The following is a 27,681-nucleotide window of genomic DNA, read 5'->3' as shown; positions in this document are numbered from 1 at the left end:
CATGAAACAAATACTACGGGTTGGCCAAAAGGTTTAGTTTTTTTCTGTAAAACACACACTTTTCATTTTCACCAATAACTTTATTGAGCTGAATATTTTGAGTATGTCAGCTATACCCCATATTGGCTTCTGGTGGGTAGAGGCCAGAGGTGCTAGTAAACATCTTCCAATACATAAGATAGCACCACAGCAAGAATTACTTGGCCAACATGTCATATTAACTAGAAACTTTGCAAACCACTTTTGACACATTCTATCAGTCACAACACCTTCTCCATACACTGCACAACTTTTTTTTTGCATTTCAGTTGCGTTTTTACCTTTCTTGAAATAATAAAGCATAATATGCTGAAAATGTTCCATATTTCTTCCATCTTCAATACTAAAATGGCTGCACAAAAATTAAATTTTTTTAAAATTATTTTAAATTTATAAATCATGTTTATTCTATTACAGTGGTCTAAGTTTTTACCCCTTTACCACCCTCCACCTATCCGACCCCCACCCCCCACTCCCACAGTCAATTCCCACTCTGTTGTCCATGTCCATGGGTCATTCATACATGTTCTTTGTTTAGGTCCTTCTCCTTCTTTCCACCATTGTCCTCTTTCCCCATCCCCTCTGGTCACTTTCAGTCTGCTCCATGTCTCCATGCCTGTGGTTTATTTTGTTCGTTAGTTTATTTTGTTGAATAGATTCCACTTATAGGTGAGATCATATGGTATTTGTCTTTCACCGACTGGCTTATTTCACTTACCTTAATATTCTCCATTTCTATCCATGTTGGCAAAAAAGGTACGAGTTCCATCTCTCTCTCTCTCTCTCTCTCTCTCTCTCTCTCTCTCTCTTTCTTTCTTTCTTTCTTTAATACAGATTTATTTATTTTTTTTAAAATGTCAGTTAATTATAAAATATTTTAAAAATTTGAAACCATTCTAAAGTCTCAGCAATTTTTCCCCCAAAGCATTTCTTTCTTTATTCTTTATTTTTACATCCATTGGTCTCTGCCTCCCCCACACCGCTTTCCCTTGCCCCCTCTCTCCTTCCCTCCCTCAGCTCTTCCCCTTTGGTTTTGTCCATGAGTCCTTGCTATATGTTTCTTGACTTTCCCCTTCCCTTCCCTTTCCCTGCCCGCCCCTCCCTCCTTCCCTCTTGTCTCTGTTGATTTCTTTTCCTTTCAGTGTTGCTGGTCATATTTTCCTTGCATCTTTGTATTGTTGGTTAGGTTCCACTTATCAGTGAGATCATACGGTATTTGCCTTTCGCCCCCTGGCTTATTTTGCTTAGCATAATGCTCTCCAGTTCCATCCATGTTGTTGCGAAGTTTAGTAGTTCTTTTTCTCTTTCTGCTGCATAGTATTCCATTGTGTATATGTACCCTAACTTTTTGATCCAATCATCTACTAAGGGCATTTAGGTTGCTTCCAGTACTTGGCTATTGTAAATTGTGCTGCTATGAACATTGGGGTGCATAGGTTCTTCTGTATTGGCGTTTTGGTGTTCTTAGGGTATAGTCCCAGCAGGGGAATCACTGGATCATAAGGCAGTTCCATTTTCAGCTTTTTGAGGAAATCCCACACTGCTTTCCACAATGGCTGCACCAGTCTGCATTCCCACCAACAGTGGACTAGGGTTCCCTTTTCTCCACAGCCTCGCCAGCACCTGTTGTTTGTGGATCTGTTTATGATGGCCATTCTGACTGGTGTGAGGTGGTACCTCATGGTGGTTTTGATCTGCATTTCTCTGATGGCTAGTGATGCTGAGCATCCTTTCAAATGCCTCTGGGCCCTTTGTATCTCCTCCTTGGAAAAGTGTCTGCCAGGTCCTTTGCCCATTTTTTGATTGGATCGTTTGTCTTCTTGGAGTGGAGTCGAGTGAGTTCTTTATATATCTTGGAGATCAAATCTCTATCTGATGTATCATTAGCGAATATATTTTCCCATACAGTTGGCTCCCTTTTCATTTTGCTGATGTTTTCTTTAGCCTTGCAGAAGCTTCTTATTTTGATGAGGTCCCAGTTGTTTATTCTTTCCTTTATGTCCCTTGCTTTAGGAGACATATCAGTGAAAAAATTGCTGCGTGGGATATCTGAGAGTTTCCTCCCAATGTTCTCTGCTAGGACGTTGATGGTGTTGCGACTTATATTTAAGTCTTTTATCCATCTTGAGTTTATTCTTGTGTATGGTGTCAGCTGACGATCCAATTTCAATTTTTTGCATGTAGCCATCCAGCTCTCCCAACACCATTTGTCGAAGAGGCTATTATTGCTCCATTTTATGCTTCTGCCCCCTTTGTCAAATATTAGATGCCCATAGAGACCTGGGCTTATTTCTGGGCTTTCTATTCTGTTCCACTGGTCTATGGGTCTATTCTTGTGCCAGTATCAGATTGTTTTGAGTATAGTGGCTTTGTAGTAGAGTTTGATGTCCAGTATTGTGATCCCTCCTACTTTGTTTTTCTTTCTCAAAATTGCTGAGGGTATTCGGGGTCGTTTATGGTTCCATATTAATTTTTGAGATGTCTATTTCTGTGAAATACATCATTGATATCTTAATAGGAATTGCATTGAATCTATAAATTGCTCTGGGTAGTATGGACATTTTGATGATATTAATTCTTCCAATCCATGAGCACGGTATATGCTTCCATTTATTTGTGTCTTCCTTAATTTCTTTTTTCAATGTTGTATAGTTTTCTGTGTACAGGTCTTTTACCTCTTTGTTTAAATTTATGCCTAGGTACTTTATTTTTCTTCTTGCTATTTTGAATGGTATTTTTTTTTCCGATTTCTTCTTCTTCTATTTCATTGCTGGTGTACAAAAATGCTTTTGATTTCTGAATGTTGACTTTGTATCCTGCTGTTTTGTAAATTCACTTATTAGGTTGAGGAGTTTTTTGGTAGAGTCTACAGGGTTCTCTATGTACACTATCATGTCATCTGCAAACAATGATAGCTTTACTTCCTCCTTTCCTGTTTGGATGCCTTTTATCTCTTTCTCTTGTCTGACCACTGTGGCTAGGACTTCCAATACGATGTTGAAAAGAAGCGGTGAGAGCGGACATCCTTGTCGTGTTCCTGATCTTAGTGGAAAAGCTTTCAGTTTTTGCCCGTTGAGTATCATATTAGCTGTAGGTTTTTCATATATGGCCTTTATTACGTTGAGGAATGCCCCATTTATTCCCATTTTGCTGAGCGTTTTGATCATAAATGGGTGCTGTACCTTATCGAATGCTTTTTCTGCATCTATCGAGATGATCATGTGGTTTTTGTCTTTTATTTTATTTATGTGATGTATCACGTTTACTGATTTGTGTACATGGAACCATCCATGCATGCCTGGGATGAATCCCACTTGATCGTGGTGGACAATCTTTTTAATGTATTGCTGGATGCGGTTTGCCAATATTTTGTTGAGGATTTTAGCATCTATGTTCATCAGTGAAACTGGCCTGTTGTTTCCTTTCTTTGTAAGGTCTTTATCTGGTTTTGGAATTAAGGTGATGCTGGCCTCATGAAAAGAGTCTGGGAGGCTTCCCTCCTCTTGGATATTTTGGAATAGTCTGAGAAGGACAGGGGTTAGCTTTTCCTTAAATGTTTTGTAAAATTCTCCTGTGAAACCATCTGGCCCTGCGCTTTTGTGTGCTGGGAGTTTCTTGATTACTGCGTCAATTTCCCCAGTTGTTATCAGTCTGTTCAAGCTTTCTGTTTCTTCCTCCTTCAGTGTTGCAAGATTATACTTTTCTAAAAATTTGTTCATTTCATCAAGATTTTCAAATTTCTTGGCATATAATTTTTCATAGTAGTTTCTGACGATCATTTGTATTTCTGTGGTATGAGTTGTTATTTCTCCTCTTTCATTTCTGATAGTATTAATTTGGGTCCTCTCCCTTTTATTCTTGATGAGTCTGCTTAAAGGCTTGTCAATTTTATTTATCTTTTCAAAGAACCAGCTTCTGGGATTGGTTGATCTTCTGAATTGTTCTTTTCGTCTCTATGTCATTCAGTTCTGCTCTAATCTTGACTATTTCCTTCCTCCTACTTGCTCTCGGATTTATTTGTTGTTGTTTCTCCAGTTCTTGAAGTTGCAGTGTTAGGTCTTTTATTTGAAATGTTTCTTTTTTTTTTTTAGGTAAGCCTGTATTGCTATGAACTTCCCTCTCAGGACCTCCTTTGCTGTGTCCCATAGGTTTTGGACTGTTGTCTGTTCATTTTCATTTGTTTCCAGAAATTTTTTGATTTTTTCTCTTATCTCATTATTGACCCATTCATTGTTTAACGGTCTACTGTTCAGTCTCCATGAGTTTGCAAGTTTTTGAATTTTCTCTTTGAGGTTGATTTCCAGTTTCAAGCCCTTGTGGTCTGAGAAAAAGTTTGGTATTATTTCAATTTTCCTGAATTTGCTGAGGTTTGCTTTGTGTCCTATCATGTGGTCTATCTTTGAAAAACTGCCATGAGCATTTGAAAAGAATGTGTATTTTTCTTCTTTGGAAGGTAAGGTTTTATATATGTCAATTAAGTCTCTTTGATTCAGTGTGTCATTCAGCACCACAATGTGTTTATTAATGTTTTGTTTGGAAGATCTGTCCATTTTTGACAGTGGGGTGTTGAAATCCCCTACTATCAGTGTGTTGCTGTCTATATCTTTTTTGAAGTCATCCAACAATTTCCTTATAAACTTGGGGGCTCTATATTGGGAGCATATAAGTTTACAATGTTGATGTTTTCTTGATAGATTCTTCCTTTATGTATGATAAAGTGCCCTTCTGGGTCTCTCTTTATGGCCTTTGTTTTGAAATCTACTTTGTCTGATACAAGTATGGCAACCCCAGCCTTTTTCTCATGCCCATTTGCTTGGAATATTATTTTCCATCCCTTTACTTTCAATCTGTGTAGGTGTCTTGCTCTGAGGTGGGTCTCTTGTAGGCAGCATATGTGTGGGTCATGTTTTCTTATCTTTTCAGCTACCTTGTATCTTTTGATTGGGGCATTTAGTCCATTCACATTGAGAGATATTACTGATAGAAACTTACTCATCTTTTCTCTTTGTACCTGTGTTCCTCTCTCTCTCATTCTTTTCCTTCATCTGCTTAAACCAGTCCCCTTAGCATATTTTGGAGTGCTGGTTTGGTAGAGATGTATTCTTTTAGCCTTCTCTTGTCTGGGAAACTCCTTATTTCCCCTTCTATTTTAATTGAGAGCCTAGCTGGGTAGAGCAGCCTTGGCTGTAGGCCCTTGCTTTTAATGGCTTGGAATATTTGTTGCCATTCCCTTCTGGCTTGTAGTGTTTCTGTTGAGAAGTCAGCTGCTAGGCGTATCGGGGCCCCCTTGTATGTTACTTTCTCCTTCTCCCTTGCTGCCTTGAGGATTCTCTCTTTGTTTTTGATAGTTGCCATTTTAATGATGATGTGTCTTGGAGTGGACCTCTTTGAGTCCCTCTTGAGTGGGGTCCTCTGTGCCTCCTGGATCCATGAGAGCCTTTCTCTCCTCAAATGAGGGAAATTTTCCATCATTACTTTCTCGAGGAGGTTCTCTATCCCTTGCTCCTCTTCTCCTTCTGGTATCCCTATTATACGGATATTATTGCATTTCAGGTTGTCCCGCATTTCCCTAAATGCCTCTTCAGTCTTTTTGAGTTGTTTTTCCATGTCTTGTTCTTTCTGGGAGCTTCTTTCTACCTCATCCTCCATCTCAGTGATTTGATCCTCGGCTTCATCCAGCCTGCTTTGGATTCCTTCTACTGTGTTCTTCAATTCAGAAATGGTATTCTTCATATCCTCTTGTGTCTTCTTGATAGTTTCTATGTCCTTTTCCAGGCTGATATAGTTTGCTGTAAGATCCTGAGAGTTTCTCTGCAGTTTCTCATAGTTATCTTTGATCTGGCTGAGCTCATTGAGCTTCCTTAGAACCATTGTTTTGAATTCAGTATCTGATAGTTTTCTTGCGTCTATTTCATTGAGCTCTCTCGGTGGGGAGTCCCCTTTTCCACTCATTTGGAGGGAACTTCTTTTTCTTCCCATTTTTGTGAGAGTCTGTTAAGTATTTTTGTCCTTAACTTTTCTTTCTGGGCCTGCTTCTGATGATGTCAGTTGTTGACCCTAAATGACCTTGGGTTGTTTGTTTAAGCCTTACAGGAGCCTACTGTCTGTGTCTGACTCCTGCTTGGGGCAGCTCTGTGACCCCTTCGATCATGGCTGGGCTATTTTTGGGGATCTCTCTGCACTCTCACACTGGCTCCTTGAGTGCGCTCCCGGCGCGGCAGGATCCCCCGCCTGCCTGGGCTCACAGGTCCTTGCCCCAGACCAGGGGGCTTATTCGCAACCTCGCGTACTCATCTGGCCCCCCTGGCTGGCGAGCTCCCCAGCGCTGGTCAGTTTAGGGTCTTCTGTTGTGTGTTTTCCCCTCTTTTGGCTCTTTGGGTCGTTGCTTGCCCTCGCAAAATGGGGACTACGGAAATGGGAGGAAGTCAGCTCCAGGACTCTCCGGTTAATCCTGTCTCCAGTCTCTCCTCCAGGGACTCTTGGCAGCTCTAGTAATTTTGTGGGCCGCTCCGCAATCATGGTCCGGCGGGTCAATTTACGCCTGCCTTTGCCGCTCTGTGCACTCCCTCACAGGCCGTGTGTGTGCCATTCTGTAGGAGGCCTTGCCGGCTGGTGCAAGCATTCGCCAGCCCGCGCGGGTCACACACATGCTCGCCAACCCTCGCTGGTCACTCGGTGCAAGTGTGCGCGCCTGCACTAGGTGTTTTTGGGGTGTCTATGTGTGCTTTTCGGCTTTTGGCTCTTTGGGGGTGTGGCCTCTTCCCGCGCAATGGAGACTACGGCAAGGAGAAGGAGTTGGGACTCCCTGGTTCCTCTTCCCGTTCTTTAAAGTCTCAGCAATTAAACCAACATGACAACAGTACAGAAATAATCAAGTAGATCAAGGAAATATAATGAGCATTCTAGAGACAAACGTATATATCTAACAATATAATATATGATTAAGTTAATATTTCAAATCAATGGGTAAAATAAGGCTTATTCAACAAATAAGGTGCATGTACCACTGTTACTTGAAATAAAACAAATATAGAACCCTATTTCACACATTATACAAGAAATATTCAGGGGAGTTAAAAATCAATATGTAGACTCTAAGGAGTTTTAGAAGAAAAGAGAACGAATATTTTTCATGACCTGAAGTAAAATATTGAAACCCGGAAACTATAAAGTAAATATTGACAATATGACTATATTAAACATTTAACTATATAATAATATACATATAAAAAAAGTAAAGGACAAGGAATAGAATAGAAAAGGAGTTGCCACACATCTAAAACATGGTTAATAGGTGTGGTTTTTTTAGGGAAAATAGTTCTACAAACCTTTAATCAATAAATGGATAAAGAATATCAAAGAGTCATTTAAAGCTTATTTTTTTAAATAATAGAAATAGGCAAGAAATACACTAAAACATGTTTGGTTTCAACAAATAATAAAGGAACAATTAAAATAACATCATTGTCATAATCAGATTAATGAGTATTAAAAATATTGGTAATATCAAGTATTGGCAACTCGGAAAGGAACTGGGTATTCATAGAAAGTTTTTCTTCATCTTAAAGCAGTCCCTTTAGCATATTTCTCAGTGTTGGTTTGGTGGAGGTGTAATCTTTTAGCCTTCTTTTGTCTGGGAAACTCCTTATTTCGCCTTCCATTTAAATTGAAAGCCCTGCTGGGTAGAGCAGCCTTGGTTGCAGGCCTTTGCTTTTCATGACTCGGAATATTTCTTGTCATGCCCTTCTGGTGTGTAGTTTTTCTATTGAGAAGTCAGATGCTACCCGTATTGGGTCTCCCTTATAGGTTACTACCTCTTTCTCCCTTGCTTGCTTTAGGATTCTCTGTTTGTTTGTGATACTCGTCCTTTTAATGATGATGTGTCTTGGAGTTCCTCTTGAATGGGACCTTCCGTGCTTCCTGGACTTGTGTGACTTTTTCTCTCTTCCAGTTAGGGACGTTTTCCATCATTACTTTTTTAAACAGGTTCTCTATCCCTTCCTCATCCTCTTCTTCTTCTGGTATCCCTCTTATACAGATATTACTACGTTTCAGGTTGTCCTGCATGTCCCTCAATGCCTCTTCATTCTTTTTGAGTCTTTTTTCATTTTCTTGCTCTTTCTCGGAGCTTTTTTCTACCTTGTCCTCCAGCTTGCTGATTCGGTCCTCAGCTTCATCGAGCCTGCTTTTGATTCCTTCCACTGTGTTCTTCAATTCAGACATTGTATTCTTCATTTCCTCTTGTCTCTTATGGATAGTTTCTATGTCCTTTTTCATGGTGATATAGTTTTCAGTACATTCCTCATAGTTTCCCTGTAGTTTTTGGTAATTCTCTCTGAGCTCATTGAGCTTCCGAGAACCGTTGTTTGGAACTCAGTATCTGATAGCTTACTTGCCTCTATTTCATTTAGTTTTCTTTCTGGGGATTCCTCCTTTCCCTTTGAGTGGGGCATATTTCTTTGTCTTCCCATTATTTGTGAGACTCTTTCTTGCTTCTGATTCTTAAGTAGATCTGTCTTGATTTCCTGACTTTGTGGTGTGAACCTCTATGGTTCGAGACCGATGCTTTCACTTTCCGGATCTTCCTCTGATGATGTCAGATGTTGACCCCGTCTGACCTTAGGCAGTCTGTTCTGGACTTCCAGCAATTTACTGTTTGTGGCTTTCTCCTTCAGCTGTTAACCTATTCACTCTGCACTTAGCAGGGTGCCTTAGACAGCTCAGGGCAGGACAGAGTCCCTCCTGGGGGCAAGGTTATTGGGTCCTTTCTAGCTGCTTCATATGGTGGAGGAGTCAGCGCTGGGATCCCGCCAGCTACTCTCTCTGTTCGCTCCTCAAAGCCTCTTTCTCCAGTCTCTCCTCAAGTTTCCCCCGACTTCTGTGCACCCCGTTTAGCGAGCAGTCTACTATCTGTGGCTGCCACTCTGCACTCAGCAGGCAGCTTAGACAGCACAGTGCAGGGTGGAATCCCATCTGGGGGTGGGGCCACTTTGACACTGGTGCCTTTCAGGGGGCATGGTCCCTGCCTGAGCAATATGGCTGCTGCCACATGGGGAATAAGTCAGCACCCAGAACCTGCCAGTTACTCTCTCAGTTCTCTCCCCAAAACCTCCTTCCCCAGTGTCTCCTCAGGTGTCTCTAGCCCACTGTGCGCCTGTCTTTGCCAGAGACCAGGGTAAGTGGCTGCAAATAAAAATTTATGCATGGCCCTTTAAACAGTTCTTTGCGTCTCCAGCCACCTGTCTCTGGCAGAGAGCAACCTTGCCACTTTTTGCAGCTGGCTGTTTTCTGTGTATTTTTTGGGCTGTGGTGCTGTGGGTTAGAGATCCCCACTTTTGGTTTAGACCCTGCTCTTCTCAGGGGGATCCCCCTGGCCTTTTTAGTATCCTTCTTGTGCTGCCGTTCATGGGCGCCCCACCTGCCTTCTCAAGTCTCTTCCATAGATTAAATTGCACTAAAGCTGATTCTTCCGTCTCCGGAGTTACAAGGCTCCTCTCTCACTATTGTTCATTTGTCTGTTCCAGGTGATTTCTCCACAGTTTAGTTGTAATTCCAGGTTGGTCCTGGGAGGAGGTCAGTGTGACTTCCACTCACTCCTCTGCCATCTTGATTCTCCTCCATCAATTTTAATAAGATATTTTTAATGCACACTAATAGGACAGCTGTCACAATGCAGTAGAAAATATTGTTTTGAATGAAGTTAAAAATAACTAAGCACTACCAGAGTCATCATACAAAGAACTCTAAACAAAATTTTTGGCCAACTCAAACCATATTATCTCTGAGTATTTCAGCATGTATCTCTAAAATATAAAGATTTTTAAAACAAAACTGCTATACCTAAAAAATTAAAATCTCTTAACATCATCAAATATCTAACTAGTGGTCAAATTGCCAACAGTCTCATAAACATCATATGTACTCGTTATTGGAATCAGAATCCAGATAATGTCCACAAATAGCCTATTTTCCCTTTCTTTTCATCCTCTGAGGATATATCCTTTGATTTTAGTCAGACAGGAAAGGAGGGAAAGAGAGAGAGAGAAGCATTGATAGAGAAACATCGATCTGTTGCCTCTCACATGCTCCCCAACCATGGACCGAACCCACAACCTAGGTACTTGCCCTGACCAATAATCAAATGTGATACATTTTGGTTTATGGGATGATGTTCCAGCCAACTGAGCCTTAGCTCAGGGCTGCAATAGCCTTTTTAAAAAATCAATAGGACCTCCCTCCATTTATTTTTTCTCCTCCTTGCAACTTACTTATTGAAGACATCTTTCATTCATTCTCCTTGAGCTGGATTTTGCTGACTGCATGCCCGTGTGCATGGTGAACATATTCCTCCAGCTCCTCCTAACTCCTGTATTTTTTAAAAATTAGAAATTATGGCTAAAGTCTTGGTCAGATTCAGGCTTGATCTTTTTCCCTTTTTTTTCTTTTTTCTGTCAAGACTATTTCAGAGTGTTTGCTTCCATCAGAAGAAACTGAATGTCTAGTTTTCTCTTTGAGGGAGCTGTTAGCAGCCATTGATGTTCAATGCCAAGTCTCCTGATGATGCTGCTTTGCCATTTCTTTTGTTCTCTGTGAACTAGAGTTTCTAGCCAAGGCTAAGTCCCAGGCCAAAGTGTCCCAACTTTGGACCATTGAAAATTTTCAGAGATCCATCACCTTAAAATTATGTTTTTCAGAATTATTTTTTAAAGAGCCTATCATTCAACTCAAATAACGAACCTTCGTTTAATAAATACAATTGTACCAAGATATACAAAGCAAGACAAATTTTAGAAGCATGAAAGCAGTGTTCTTATTGGACAAACGGGACCATTATATGGAGCCTACCCTGTGATCTTCCATTGCCACTTGTCCTTTCAATACCAATTGTTTATTCTGTATGAATTTCACTGTACTACTTATTTAGTGCTCCTTGAGAACCAGGATGTCTGGAATGTGTAGACTTTTGATGCTGGCAGACCTTGTATTCCATACAGCTAGTCTCCCCCTGGGGAACCTCAAGGAGAACCTCACCTCTCCAGTTTTCTTTTCTCAAAGGGGCACAAGCCTTACTGGTCTCCGCCCTGTGTTCAGATAGCTGTCTTCTGAACTGAGCAAGCTTGCCTCCCTCCTCTTCCCTCTCCTTCTTTCTCCTACCTTCCCTCCTTTCCTCCTTCTTTCTTTTTCTCTTTATGTTTTAGCCAGCATGATAGTTTCTTCTCCACCTCTACTCTTAAACCTCCTGACACTGATAAAATCTATGTTGATGGAAAGACAATCTTGGGAATGGCAAAATGTGAACTTCAGTCTTGGTACCTAAAGGTGTGTTTGCCGTGGCATAGGGATATGTTCAGTCACTTACCAAACCCTGATAATAAGTTACAGCTATGAACAAAAAATGTAGGGATACTGACAAGCTACAACTTCGTGGAAATGCTGGCAAGAATAGGTGCAAAGTGCCTGTGACCACTAACTGCCAGGGAAAACTGGGAGGGGCTTAATCTGGGAAATAACATTTAAACTAAGCCTTCATATAATTAAGACAGTATTTACATAAAAATACTTAAGGAAAACTTAGTGTAGTGGTATGTTATTTTATTGAGGACCTGAACACAGGTTGTTGGCTAATGAATTTGATTTTTGTGTATGGCAGTGGCTTACCATGTTGACTTTGTCTGCTAAAGAAACAGACTTGCAGCATGTTGCTTCCTTCAGATGTATGCAAATATGTGTAAGCACAAAATATCACATTTATCAGCATTCCCCCTCCATAATGGTGGGGAAAAATAACTTTTAGGCATGGCAAGTTTCAGGGTGTTGTAGGACACAGTCACCTGCCTTCCTCCACTGTGGCAGGACCTTGTCTTTTAGGTGGTAGTGCATAAAGCACCACAGGTTCCCAAAGTATGGGCTCCTGAGTTAATTCAAGGGTCTGCGGGTCCACATGTGTGCCAAGCACTATGTGTTGGCTGAATAAATTGTGGTCTCTCATGTAGATGTATTGCCATGTTTCTAATGTATGCAAAGTAAGTATTGTTGTTATCATAGTACAAAGTCATTTAAAGGCATTGATGAAGTCATAATACTAGCTCTGTCATTATGTATGGTTTAAATATAATGAATACTAAAATAGAATTGCTATCTTGTATGTGTGTTTGGGGGTGTGAGTACATGTTTTGTGGTTGGGAATTCTTTGAAAATTTTTGACATTCAAAGAGGTCCTTATAAAATAGATGATGGTGCTGGTTGAAAACATTGAGAAAGTGCTTAATGCCAATGAGTTTTACACTTAAAAATGGTTAAAGTGTTAAATTTTACATTATGTATATTTTGCCACAATAAAAAGTTTATAAAATGATGTTTTAACTTACAACAAAACACACACATAAATAAAAGAATTTCATATTTAAAGAAACTAGATGTCATTGGCCTAGGCTTTGATTAATGTGACAAATATTTGGCCATTACCAAGCAATGCTCTGCCATGTAACTTGGAGTGCTGGGAGAAACAGAAAAAGGGCTCTGCATTTCTGCAGCTTGTAGTCTAGTGGAGGGGACACCCAGCTCGTCCTCATGAATGTACGATTGTACGACATTCTTCCACATTTTGATGTGACTTTACACTCTGGTGACTGTTGTGAAAGGAAAAGTATTTGGAGATTTGCATGCATGTAACGAGAGTGCAGATGTGGTGTTGGGAGAGGACACAGGGAAAGGCTTCCCTGAGAAAGTAGCAGTTGGACTGAGATTGAATGATTAATAAATATAGATTATACTCCTAAGAGGTCATTGACCACTTTTACATTTCAGACTCTTGCCCCTGCCCCTCCCCACCCCAGTGGGAACACTGTGTTGTCAGCATTCCACTGAGTAGAAATATTTATACTGGGTCTGTTCCAAGGATGTTTGTGGGACTTGACACCCCCTGTTTTCACTTCCTTAATTTTCATCCTTGTGTTTTAATTGGCTTTACAAAGAACTTCAGAAGACATTATAACCACTTACACAGAAAATGCTTTGCAATTTAATGGCTGAATCTGTGTTCTTGAACAATCAGCTTAATCTGCTGCTTCTTTAGTTTTCTTCCTTGCTTTCACTTACATTTTTATCTCCTCTCCCACTAGTTCTAGATAGTATACTTTGAAGTGAAAAATGTTTATTAGCTTTTAAGAACACAGCATTCTTTTTATTTTAGATAAATACACATTTTGAAGCTGTATGTTTTACAAATCAGATAGAGAAATTGATCCATATGGCTCTTCGTAAAGCTTCAGATACACAGATTCAAATTTTTCAATCTTCAGGCAAGGGTAGGACTTGTATCCACTTTAGGCATGTATCACCTTTTCAGGTAAAGGAGAAGATTGGAGAAGTGAGGCAGAGAGAAGGTCTCTGTGATTGGCAAAGTATAAATGGAGTCTTCAAGGACATCTACATTTGTTAAAGTGTAACATTATTTTTTGATATATGACTTCTGCATGGTTTCTAATACTAAACCAAATTTGGGTCAGTATTAACTTTAATACCAAAAAAAAAGTAAGGATAAATAGTTAATAGTTATAAAATGCTAGAAGGTCAGGTAAGGCTTTCTAATGTAAACAAAGATGTAATAATTAGGAAAAAATATTTCTGTACACCTTTGTAATTACACACATTATTTCTGCAGAGATTTAGATGCGGTGCAAGTCAAATAACATGCCCCAAATTCACTGATTGTTCCTAGTAAATGTGTGATTGGTAGGTTGTCCCTCAACACTAGTGTAATAATTAGACCTTATTTTGTTTCTAAATTAGGGAGCTGGGCTAGTATTTCACTTTGAACTTTTTATTATATGTCAAGTCCCAAGATAGGTACTAAAATTTGTCAAGTGAATTCCATAGTTTCTATTATATGATTTCCATTGAAAAATTCAGTATCACTTAGAACATTAGAATTTTAATGTTTTGGTCAAAGAAGAGGTATATATTAAGGTGAATAGCAAGAATTGTGACAGTAAAGATCAAATACTATGTGTTTAGGTTAGAATAGTAAGGCACTTTCTTACTCATTTGAAAACTGTCACCTCTTCATATCATGAAGAGAAAAATAGATGAGAAAATTATTATAATAATGGCATTTCTTTTATAATATTTAAGAGTGTCTAATAATTTTTCCCATACATACTCTTTTTCTTTCAAGGAGAAGCCCTTGACGAAATCTCTACAACGTGGAGAAGACCTCCAGTTTGATCAAGTATGTGATATGTTATATATGTTATATTCTGGTTTTTATTTATTCAAAGTATACAAACAACAAGGGCTGGATGTTCACTGTTGACAAGCTTCCTCCAAGAGGATGGGATGTGATCTTAGGAGCTGATCCTGCAGCTTGTTTATAGTTATGACTTATAATGGACGTTCGGTAAATGTCTATTGATATGAATTGCAAAGAACTGGAAAGTGTTGGAATAATATGAGTAGGCCCCCAATTGATTGTTTCCTGAATCTTTGTGTACAGAAGTAAGCTGAGAAAAGATACAGGAACTTCCATTTAAAAACTTATTGAGATTCTCCTGGAAAAATGATACAGCAGGTCCTCAGATAACACAGTTTTAGTTAGTATCATTTCCTTATAACACTGATGAGGTGCCATAGGAAGTTAACTCTTGTTTGTATCAATTAGCCTATGGTAAAAATGGTTTTGTTATATGTTGTTTTGCTTAAAGTCACAGAACCTATTGACAATGTTAAGTGAGGACTCACTGTGCTGTTTGATGATCGTATCTCTGCACTAGAGTTTATTCGCGTTTTCATCCTATATTGTCTTGAATGCCTACTATTTGGTCAACACAGTGCTAGCACTGAATCTAGGACATGTTAGCCCTTCAAGAATTCACAGTCCTATGAGAGAGAAACCACCTAAACCATAATTATAAAACAGTATAGTAATTTAGATGCTAATCAAAAAGGTGACACATGAACAAAACAAGACAAAATAAATATAAAGAAAACCTCTGAAAATAGATCAGGACTAGTAAAAGGACCACCAACTCTAAACGACAGGTAATAAATACCAAATCTGACAGATTCTGGTTCAGTAAGTTCAGGAAGGCTGTAGTTATGTTGGAGAATGAAGGATAGCAGGCCATCAGGAAAGTGGGAGATGTGTTTGTGGTGTTTCTGAACTTCTGCAGTTAACAACAAAAAGGACAGCATGTTCTTCTCAAAATCCTCATGTGGTGCCAAGAGCAGAAACAACACAGCACTGGAAGCACCGTGGCCTGATCCAAAATAGTGGGGAAAGCACAAGGAGTACACTTTCTGCGGGGCTTTGAGATTGTCTTTAATGTGGAATCAAGAGGATCTCTGGCCATTAAAGTCCAAATTCGTTTGAGGATTGACCAAAAATGTAAGGACTTACCATAGAGTCCTCCATTGTATGTTTTATAAGCTCTGCATGCTCACAGCCATCTCTGCAGGCTGCTAAGGTTCTGGGTTTGCATGGTCGCTTGCATAACTGGCTGGTTTCCGGACCACTACTGAAGCACAGTGTGGGCTACCCCTACCTGTCATGGAGCTGTCTCCTCTCATCATATCATCTCTATTGTTGTCACTTGGTGGATGCTTGGGTGGTCAGAAACCCCAGGTAAATGTTTGGGGTCATCATTTTGGAAATGTGGCAAGTTGGGGCTCTCTCAGTTCTCTTTGAGAATGTAAATATTTATCATCTGTCTTGTAATTTTTCACTCTCTTTTGTATACTTCATTTCTATCCAATTAGATCGTCACTGTCCTTTGCTCAAAAAATATGCTGGTATTTTTCTCCATCTTAGTCTACCTCTTTCTGCTTTCTCTGGAAAAACAGTATTTCTAAATTTTAATATTGCAAATAATAGTTATCAAATAATTTAGCTTAAACAAAATTTCCCATTTATTATTCAGCACTCTAGTTCTACATTTCAGCATTGTGGAAAAGAGACAGCTTTTGGAATTAAACAGATCTGAGTTTAAATCCCCACCTTGCCACTTATTGAAATGTAATACTTTTGACCTTGCTGCTCAAAATATTGCAACTCAGAATTGCTGTCCTTCCCTAAATATACTGAATCAGAGCCTGCAACTTAATGATCCCCAGGTGACCCAGATACACATTTAAGCTTGAGAAGCACTGATCTGTAGCACATCTCTATGTACTCAGGAGAGAGCCAGCACTGAGATGGTCACTGGTAACTTTCAAATAACACACATATCCTCTCGTCATTAAACCATAAATTTAGACATGAACAGTGAGAGAAACCAACCTGTAGAGCCTATCCCATGCCATACAGAAATGTAAGTAAAGTTGGTCTACCTGTGGATTCAATGACAAAAAGCCAGTCAAGTCATCTTTGAAAGTACCCATCCAGTATTTTGCCAGCAAATTACAAGAATTGTGGTTCCATTGGCAAGGCCACAAATGTGTCAAGCTCTCTCAGTCTTTTCATATTAAATGTTCAAATTATGTAATTCCCCTTGTTCTGAATCCAAGCAGTAGGATTCTAATCTGGATTGACACAAAGATCCGTCTATGGGAAAAGAACATGGTGGTGGTGCCACCTTACCTGGTGTAGATGTCATTGTTGTGATGTAGTAATAGCAGAAGTCACATTTATTCAGCACTTACCTTAGGATAGGCACTATGTTGAGTATATCCTCTGAACAGCATTTAGCTGGTCCCTGTTTAGAGAATATGTTTATCCATTTCTTCCTTTGAAATTTCACTGATATGAATGATAAGCTATAGAGAGCTGGGCTTCTTCACTTTCAGTGCCTCACCCTGGGTGACTGCGTTTCGTCCTCCACTTAATAAGCCCGTGATTCACTTTTCACTTGCTAGAAATAGAAGCAAACTTTAAAAAATCATGTAGTCTTTGATAATTTACCAATCCCCTTATGTATTATCTCACCTGACATCACTCAATGCTTCCAAGAACCCCCAGAAGAAGGTCTCATTATCAGCATCATCTCTATATTACATTAAATGGCAATGAGTCACAAGGAGGTTGCCCAGAATTATGATGAAAGCCTGAAGGCACCATGACTGTAATCTTTATGTTCAGACTCTGAAGCCTGTGATCTTCATGCTGTAACATGTTTATATTTCTAAGACCTAAGTTGGTAGGAATTCAGATGGGAGTATTGAACAAGGGAAGGACTGAAGATCTTACATCAGTTAAGATTAGGTTTGGCTGCAAATGATGTATAAAATAACAGTAGCTCAAATAAGATAGAAATTTTTTTCACATTCAAGCAGTATAAAGAAAATCAGTCTCTATATATTTTTTTCTGTTTTCCTGTATGTGGCTTACATTCCCCAGGTCTTCTATGGCCCACTTGGGCTTCTGAACCTCAGCCTTTCCATCTGGATTCCAGGAAGCAGGAAGGAGAACTGGAAAAAGAATTGCAGAAAAAAAAGTAATAACAAAAAACAGTATCCTGACATTGCACACAGCACTACTGATTATATCCAGTTGGCCAGATCTTAATCATATAGCCACATCTAGATGTAAGAAAGACTGGGGAAATTTTATGCTACCTATCTCTGCAAGATATTATATAGCCTGTTTTTGCCAAAATGCCCAATAGAGATTACTGTTTTCAGTTCTGTATCTTTGTTATTCCACTGTGGAATTCTCCTAGAATTTGTCAATTTTCCAGTTTAAATTTAAATATATTTATATATACTTCATACATATTTATATATTTGTTTATATCATATATTTTATGTTTCATATAGTTATATATATATTTCATATGTATTTTATATATGTTTAGAGAGAGAGAAAGAGGTTAAAGCTCATGTTTCCTTAATTTTTCTTTTAAGTTTCTTTTGTATTTAAATAACTATTGGTTTAATAGATCTTAATTTAACTTAGTCACAGTCTAACCCAGTATAGAATAGACTTGGGGAAAAAAGCCCTATTGTTTCATAAGTAACAAGATATCTAAATAGGGTTAACTTTTTAAGCTCAGTATTAGTGAGAGACTAGTCAACCTAGTGATAGCTTTACACCATGGAGAGCTAGAAATTTGTACCCGTAATTTTAAAATTTTACTTTTTACAAATTTCGTGGCAACAATGTGCCAAGTATTATGCTCCCTTGTGGAAATGAATGGGAATGAAGCATGGTACCTGCCCTGGAGGCCCCTAATCCAGTGTTAGAGAAGAGACATGTGAGCAGATAAATTACAACCTCAGGCTAGTGAGTCAGCTCAGGGTGGAAAGATAAAGCAGAGTACATTGTGCCCGGTAAGAAGGAGCCCAGTGAGGGCTTCCAGTCCCTGCCAGCAAGGAAGTCTTACCAATAATGAGAATTAGTAAAGGTGGAAGAGATTTCCAACAGCATTTTGAAAATATATACTGTTACTAATTCATTTTAAATGCCTAACTCAATGGTCAGGGCTTAGAAAGTGAAGTGGATGAAAAATTGCCCTGGTAATAATTCTTCATTTTGGCAACCATGTGTTCAGTGTCTTTGTGTGTGTCTTATGTGTATACTCATACTCACAAAGCCCTGTTGTGACGAACAGATTTAGGGATGTGGCTTCTGCTTTCCAGGAGCCTCAGATCATGAAGGGATGACAAGGGAATGCACAGATACCTCTGACAGGGCCCTTGTATATAAGTGTTATGTGAATGATGCAGATAATAAACATTATGGCACTTCAGGGCCAGGAGACTAGAAAAACTTTCTATAAGAGGAGGACATAGTTTTACAGGTGTCCAACAATGGGAGCAAGAGGATTTCTCTGGATTTTGGTGAGGAGAATAGGAACATTTTGTGCAAAGGCCCTGGACAGAAATATGACATTATAAATTATCTTGGGGATTGATGAATAAGTCAGTTTAATTGGGGCAGAGGTGTGTATTGTTAAAGATGACCTTCAGAAAGTGGCAACATGATGACTCTCATAGAAATATAAAATGAACACATGCCAAAGTTTTATTTAACTCATTATTAAAGAAGGACATTACTACCAGCTTAGAAGAGAATATTAAAAAATAGACAATAGCGTAGTAATGGCCAGAAGGCAGGGGTGTGGGGGCTGGGTGGAGGCAGGCAGAGGAGAGGGAAATGGGGACATCTGTAATAGTGTCTACAATAAAAATAAAGAAAAAAAATAAAGTACCAGTGAGTTAACACGTTTTTCACCTCCCCACCCCCCCAGCAAATGTACACATTAATGTCAGGAATCTTGAAATGAATGTGCAATGAGAGGCAAAACTGGCTTCTTCTACAGTGGAAGATGGAAGTCCATTAAATGTTCACTGGACAGTTTTTTTCCATCTATAAACAAGAATTATTCTGCATTGCTATCAGTTATCTACCATACACACTGTTTTAAAATAGCTCAAAAGCTGCAGTGCCCCCCTAGATTTAGAATCAGGTAACCCTTAGAGAGATGTGTGCTAAACAATGCATACTTTTTTCTGAAAAACAAAATTTTCCTCTAATGTGGGAAAGATCAGGTAGGAAGGGACCAGACTGTGGGAGACTCTAATGCCAGTGGGTGGGGCCTAATCCCATACATGCTATAATCTAAGTGATCACAGTGGCAATTTGACATTACTCCGTGGAAGCAGTGTTCATGAGCAGAAAGATCCTTGAAGCTTGGAGGCTTCTGGGAGTTTGGGCATTGATAAAACTTTGAAGCTAAAAGAGCCAGAACTAAAATGGACATAGTGGGACTCAAAAGAAAGAATGATTATAAGCAAAATTATTAAGAAGAAGCAGTATTTGTTGAGACAAGGAGAAATAAAAAGGAACTGTAGTTTTCAATCCTGATTTAGAGGCATTTCCATTCAGTTTAGTGAACATGAGGGACTTGAGTCCTCCTAGGGATCTGTGTGCTGTAATGGGGTTACAAAGCAGTCCCCACCCTTGAGGAACTCCCAAGCACAGAAGGAAAACAGACCACCTAAACAAATAATACCACTTTGCAAATGCAGTAGCAGAGGTACATGTCAAGAGCCAGGGGACTCAGATAGGAAGCCATAATGAAGCTAGAAAGATGGACCGGTGTGCCATAGGAAGTAATGATGAAGCAATGTTTTAAAGATATCTGTCATCCAGACGAACAAGATGGGCTGGATCATGCCCAATAGGAGGAGCTGGGTGGACAGGGAAGCTGACAGCGAGAAGAACAGAGGGCTGGGGAGAGGCTCTGCATGAAACTGGACACGAAAATGACAGCCCATCCCTCCAGTGGCCGCAGGAGCCACCTGAGGAGTCTAGACTGTTTTCTGTGGATAAGGAGCGCTTCAAGCCAAGGAAGGCTGGGCTTGGAGAGAGGTCATGAATCAGTTTTATATATCCTGGATTTTCAGTGAGAGTAGAATATCTCAGGAGAATAATATTTCATTCATTTATATAGTCACTTAGTAAACACAGAAAGAATAAAAAGAGAGTAGAGCAATGGGTGAAGAATTTCATGGGGGAAACATAGTTTAGGATCAGAAAGTGGGACCCACAAAAGAATACCCAGAGAAAGAGTGGCCAAAAAAATGAGAGAGCCCTAAAAAGACGCAGCTTTCCAGGTCCAAGTTGGCCCATGAAGGCAGTCTGTGTGGGGACCCTCTCAAAAGAACGAGAGGTCAGCAGGCAGGAGCTCATTGAAGCTGGCTTTGAGAAAGCGTTTTACTGCTGTGGCTATTCATTTACAAGTAGAATGCATTTTCACAGTGGAGAGATTACTGTTAACTAGTTTAGGAGACTGACTTTCACACTAAGTTAGAGTGGCTGATTATGATTTGGCAATACTTATATTAAATAGCAGTCCTGGAACCAGTTTCCCATCTCTGATCCATGGACAGAAAGAAGGACATGGAGAGCTCCCATGGTAACTCCAAATGACTTTCTTCTGTTATCAAAGTTTACAGATATCCTTTTTAAATATAAATAGGCATTTCACTTTGTATTCTCCAAATGAAACAACTGCCAACCTATGACAAGTGTGAGCCTGGGTAGATGATGACCAACTGCAGCTCAATAAGTTAACCCATTTTGAAAAATGAAAAACAACACTCCACAATGACCCTCACCAGAGAGGGATGCAACCCTCACCTGGTGGAAGATAGACTAATGACAATCATGTGGGTAAATCAACCTTTACCCACAGAGATGAAAATTCTGGCTCTTGAGTAAAGTAACAACTGAATCTTTATTTCGCATACCTTCCAGTTACATATGCTTTCTTGTTGATTTTCTCTGCCCTTGGCTTTTGGACCTTTTCTTATATCTAATGATGACATAAACATGCAATAATTTAAATGATACAAACAATTGTATGCTGCGTGATGTTTTTCTACTTGAAGTATTAGCACCCTACATTGTTTCTTAAAATAGTCTCATATAGTAAGTGGAAGTGATTTGCTTTTCACATAATGAAGTATGATTATTCCCCGAAGGAGCTTGTGTCTGAACGGGCAGAATTAGGGCTCAGACCCTTATGTTCACAGATGAATTGCCTTACTGCATATTGCATCGCATAGTTAGCTGTGTAGGAGATAGAGAAAGTTCAGGGGATAATTAAGACTGGCAGTCCCGTAGCACATTGAGCAGGAAGGAAGACATCTCAAGGAGAGCTTCATGCATAGTGTCATTTGTTCAGAAGACTTCAAGAAAAATGCAGAAAAAGCCATTGCTTGGCTACTGGTTGTATCCTATCTCTTCTTTCATATGGAGGTGTCAGTGGTATGGCAGTTTCAGGGATGAAGAAGTGAGACAGGAAGAGGAAGTATCACTACACATGGCTGATTGAGAAGTTGATCAAAGGAAGGATAGGTCTTGGGTACAGAAGGGAGAGCTGAGTCAAATGAGGGCTTGCCTGTGTTTTATGGAAACCTCTTATGCTGAGTGAAACACAGGAGCTTAACACTGTGCCTTTCTGCTAATGTGTGTGTCTATTCTTCCCTTACATTTCGACTCAAACACTTTTTTCACAGTGGCCGAGATTCCGGAGAGTCTGACGTGTGTGTAAGTTGGACCTATGATAACTGGTTTTATTCAACTGATCAATTTTGGTTCCAGAATAGTTACTATCTCAGTATCTTTTCCCATTTGCTTTGAACTAAGCAGTTGTGAGCAGCAGACTTGGGAACCCAGTGTTCTCTACTTTTCTCCTATGGAGTGAATGTCAGACAGGCAGTGCTCAGCCACTGCTACAGGAAGCATTTCAAAGTCACTGTGTTTACATCTGCTAGAGCCAGAAGTGTGGGAAAGTAAACTACAGGGTTCCAATAGAGGCCCTGATAGTTTGTGCTTGAATAACAGATAGGCGGATCTTTTAATTTTTTGTCCAATATAACTAAAAGCAATAATTATCTGCTCCAATAAATAAATTCTTTCATTAAGTTCTGTCATCCATCTGTCATTGACTTAACCTATGATGTTGTAAAAGACAAAATGTTTCATGTCTGTGCTTCAATTTCACCATTTGGAAATGGCAGAAGGAAAAAAAACAGACATTTTTGAAGATCTCTTATGTGCCCACTTGTTATAGTATCTCTTTAGTCTTCATAAAACCCAGTGAAGTAAGTAAGTTTAAGTCCCGTTTTATAGCTGAAAACACAGTGCTTCAGAGAAATGGCTACATGCCCAAGTCATTTAGCCAATACCAGGCCAAGCTGTAACTTGAACCCAAGACGAGCTAACCTTCCCAAAGCTCTCATGCAATTATGAATACGTGGCTTGTGAAGGATCAGTCCTCATCTATGGTGTTCTGAGAACATTAAGTTGCAACTATTTGCAATTCAGTGTGACATGTTATTTACTGATGTCATCCCTATAAATTCCAGATAATTCCAGATAATTTGCTCAAACATTCTAAGCACCTTCTATTCGTGTTTTCTTCTAGATGTTATATGTTTTATGGCACCTTAGTTTCTTAATATGTTAAATATGTCTTTAATCATGAAACACATGGCAAAATAAATCCATACATTTATAATAGAGCTGTTGCAAATAGATAGCCAGGTATCTCTCCAGCATGCAGGTTTATTTGGGAACAACAAAGAATTGCAATTCAGCACATACAGTCTAATGGGGAATCACACACAAGTCCAGAGAAACAAAGGACAGGAATGTTCTTTTATAGACTTGGGAGGGACTTGGGAGAGTCCACTGGAGGAAACTGAAAGTTTGAAATGTAGTGGCTTCTCATTGACTGAGTTATGGCGGTCTCCCATTGGTTGAGATGCTACTTGGCAAGGAGAAGTCTTTTCTTCCTCCTGCAGAGGTAGTAATGTACTGTCACCTCCTGTCAGAGATGCAAGATTATCTGTTCCTATTGGGGTCAGTAGTAAACATTGAGTGACATGTGTGTGGGAGTTCTCTCTTCCAGCCTCCTGACTCCTTTATTAAATGAGGTTCCTTTTTATTAATTTTCACAGAGCTAAAATAATTTTTTAACATCTTGGATAGTAATAATTTTCTACCACCTTGAGTAGTAATAATTTTCCTGGAAAGGTAGAGATGAAATTCTAGTGTTGCAACATCGATTCTAATGCTATAATTCAATGAAAATCTATTTAAAATGTATAAATGGAAAATAAAAGCAATTAAGAGTAAAAAATTAACTGGCATTGGATTCATGTTAGTGTTATTCAGTATTTCTTATTCTCCAATGGAACAGTGTATCCATAAAATGGACCAAGATGTTAATTCCTGACTAGTGTGGCTCAGTTGGTAAAGCTCAGTTGGTTAGACATTGTCCCACCAAGAGAAAGGTTGAGGTTCAGTTCCCGGTTAGGGCACATGCTCAGGTTGTGGGTTGGGTTGGGGTGTGAACAAAAGGCAATATAGATGTTTCTCTCTCACATGGATGTTTCTCTCCCTCTCTTTCTCCTTCCCTTCCCCTCTCTCTAAAAATAAATAAAATCATTTAAAAAGATGTTAAAATCAATTAATAAACATCTTTCCTTATTTTTCAAAAAATGTATTTAATGTATTGAGTTTATAATTTTTTGTTTTTGTAATTGGTATTCTTAAGCCTTTGGTGGCTGTCATGACTCGTCAAGTGCTATAATCTAGAAATGGTATATGAGATTGGGTAAAAAAATTGAATTATTTTAATAGATTATTACTTTGTGTTATTTCCTAGAGAACACATTGACCCCTAGGTGCTTGGCCACCTGACCTAGTTTGAGAAATTAAACCACCAATGAAGTTACTTTAAAAATTGTCATTAGCATCACTCAGGACAAGTCAGCCTTATTACTGTAAAATATAGAATGACTCCACTGAGTAATTATTCATATATTTATAGGTGAAGTTTCCTTATTTGCATTCAGCAAGTTTAATAAAATGCTTATGAAAAATTAATGTCTTAACTACAGCATAATGGACAGTCTCTTGTAGCCTGTTTACATATAAAATGCCAAAATAAACATTAAGAAAACATTTGCAGAGTACACATTTCATATCCCTCTTCCCCCTCAAAAAAAAACAACAAAACACCAGTATGAAATAGTTCTGCGATTCTGTGCACTTCATCTCCTCAAGTGGCACAGCACCAAGCTCATCTATGATGGAAGAATGTGATCATTAAAATAAAACAAGAGCATCTTTGTGAATGGGCCTGCCACCTTTCAACAGCAGCACAGAGCTAGAATTCATCTCAACAGAGCTCTGCTTCCCCAAAATGAAGGTGCTGAGAACCAAGAAGGCGACTCAACCTTCCTCCATTCCTGAGCTTTGAGGGCTAGATCTTTGCAAATTCTACCCTTCCTTTCTGAAAATCTGGACTGCAAAAGGTGGTAACAGAGAAATGGAAGAAGCATATACATCTACCCCGTACTGACCTTTCATCTCTTCTGAGATGGTCTCAGTGTATTTGCGATGAAAAGTATGCCCAGTAGACATAATATAATACCAAAATATAATACCAAAATAAAATACCAAAATTGGATTCAGGATGACATTTTATTAAACTTATTGGAGGGACATTGATTAATAAAATTATATAGGTTTCAAGTATACAATTCTATAATACATCATCTGTATATTGCATTCTGTGTTCCCCACTCAAAGTCAAGTCTCCTTCTGTCACCATATATTTGAAGCTTTTTATCCTTTTCTACCATCCTTCCACGCACCCCCTTTCCCTGTGGTAACCACCATACTGTTGTCTGTGTATGTCAGCTTCTGTTTGTCTTGTTCATTCATTTGTTGTTTTCAGTTTTATACCCCACATATCAGTGAAAAACTGCCATCTGAGACAATATGGATGGATCTTGAGAATATCATGCCAAGCAAAATAAGTCAGACAAAAAAAGGAAGATTTTTTAAATGGGTAGACAAAATCATTATAGCTGAGGCTGGAAGGGCACTACTGATATTCTCCATGGAGAATGTGGATTACACTTAAGTGCAGTAGTCGAATTTTGTGTGCTGTACCCAGAGATGTTTAAGAGTCAAATGTAGGTTCATATGACCTTTATGGGCCCGTAAAGAATAGTGGAACTTGTAATTATTCCACACAAGTATTTTTAAAGAAACTTAATTTTAAAATAATTTTAGGTTTACAGAAAAGTTGCAAAGATAACACCATTGTTAAATACTTTGTACCCAGTTTCCCCTATTAACATCTTATATTAGCATGGTACATTTGTCACAGTCAAGAAACCAACTTCAGTGCATTATTAACTAAACTCCATACTTTATTTGTATTTCCTTTGTTTTCCCCTAATATCTGGTCCAGAATACCATCTAGGATGCCACATTACATTTAGTCATCATGACTCCTTAAGTTTCATTCAGATGTGCACAAGTATTTTAAAAGTATTAAAATAAAATAGTAGAGGAGTTTGGATTTGATTACGTATGCAGTAATTATGACAGAATTAACCCATGGCCAGGGACTCTGAATTCTGATCCCTTTTCCTCTGTGGGAGGGACCCCCTTTATTTCCCAGCTCAAAACATTTCATTTTTTTACTATTTTATCTATTTATTTATTTTTAGAGAAAGGGGGACGGAGGGAGAAAAAGAAGGAGAAAAAGAGGGAGAGAAACATTGATTGGTTGCCTCTTGCGCATGCTTTGACCAGGGAACTGAACCCATACTGAAGCCACAACCCAGGCATGTTCCCTGGTCAGGGATTGAACCGGCAACCTTTTGCATTACAGGATGGTGCCCAATCAACTGAGCCATCCTGATCAGGGGCCAACTCAGAACATTTTAGATGGTGACTTTCTTGTGCTAGGGTAACTTTAAAGACAAATGGTAAATTACTCCCTTCACACACCTTCTTTTGTGTCCCCCATAAATCTACCCACAGAAACAATAGAAAATATATGTGGCTATTGTGGGGACGAAGGCCTTTTTCTTCTTTTTATTAATTAGATTTTTTTAGTTTTAAAAAAGTGAATGGTGTCTAGGTTCATAGGGCAGGCTAATGCAATAACCTATTTACTTTAACTTGTACTAGCCCATTATAAGAGAGAGAATATGAAATAAGGCTATCGAGATAAAGAATCTGAGGGAGAGAGCAATACTTTTGTTCAATCTTAGAGCTTCTTTTAAAGGTGACAGTGAGTAGTTCTATTGACGCGAAGTACTTCAGCTCCCGTTGCTCTGGCTTCCCTCTTTGTAAAAGGAAGTTAAGCCTAGCCTGCTTAACTTCAGAAATATTTTAAGTTAACTAAGGTTTACTACCATTTTTGCCACCTCCCCAGCTCAGGCCTTGGTCACTATATGCCTGGAAATGTTGCAGTGACCTCATTCAATTAAGCACGTGTACGTACGCATCTATTCTCCCAACTGCCTTTATTCACAAAGCCCTTTGCTCCAGCCTAACATCACTGATAGATTCACCTCCCAAACACCATTTTTATGGATGGATTTCCCTATTCAAAAATATTTAGGGACCTCTCATTTTCTAGAGAAGAAAATTGAACATTTTCAAACCTTCTAGATAACCTTCTATAATTTTGTTCCAACTTAAAATTTTCAACATTTTTCTCCCACTTCTGATACCCCGAAGTCCCTGGGCCAGACAGATATTTCTCCTTTTAGTTCACCCAATATCTTTATTAAATTCATTATTATAATCATTATCAGCAATTATTTTGCAACTTCATTACCAGAAGTTTTCCTGCCTTGTCCTTTGCTTCGTTTCTTTCTTGATGCTCATCTCAAATTTCCACCCTTTCTAAAATAGGTCCAGGTAAAATCCTACTTTCATTCCTCTTTAATTCCCAACTCCCTCTCCCTCCTGAGAACTCCTGCTCTCAATGTACACTAATGATATGCTGGTGTATTTCCTCCTGACCCTATTTTCTGTATGTGTATACTTATATAGCATCTATACCAAACTGGGGCATACCAATTAAACGACTTCTTTAACTTACTACATCATGAACATTTTCATGTTAATAAATATTTTTAGAATGTGATTTTTCATGGCTTCATAGATAATCTTAATCAGATTCCCCATTATATTAAAGCATTTACATATAGTTGAACACTTAAGTTGTCTACTTTTTTGTCTCTAATAAGTAATGCTGCCTGAACATTCTTACTCATCTTTAATTATGTACTTGAGATAAATTCCTAAGAGTGGACTTATTGAGGATGGTTTTTATTAGGTTCTTGATATGTATTTCTAAATTTCTTTCCAGATACATT

The 27,681-nt window shown here is 38.8% G+C and overlaps 1 protein-coding gene across 8 annotated transcripts in view; it reads left to right on the top strand.

Annotated features, from left to right (window-relative positions):
• Window positions 1-27,681, top strand: part of FRY (FRY microtubule binding protein) — a 557,210-nt gene that overhangs the window by 267,595 nt on the left and 261,934 nt on the right. For all 8 annotated transcript variants that reach the window (XM_054577105.1, XM_054577099.1, XM_054577100.1 and 5 more), the window contains one exon: window positions 14,216-14,269. In XM_054577105.1, coding sequence (XP_054433080.1) covers window positions 14,216-14,269 — 54 coding nt within the window. The remainder of the gene's footprint in view (window positions 1-14,215; window positions 14,270-27,681) is intronic.

This window comes from Pteronotus mesoamericanus, unplaced genomic scaffold (genome assembly GCF_021234165.1).
Source record: "Pteronotus mesoamericanus isolate MK-2021 breed Mesoamerican mustached bat unplaced genomic scaffold, CSHL_Meso_final contig_41, whole genome shotgun sequence".
Classification (NCBI taxonomy): domain Eukaryota; kingdom Metazoa; phylum Chordata; class Mammalia; order Chiroptera; family Mormoopidae; genus Pteronotus; species Pteronotus mesoamericanus.
Note: the sequence above shows the minus strand (reverse complement) of the source record. Positions and strands in the feature narration are given on the sequence as shown.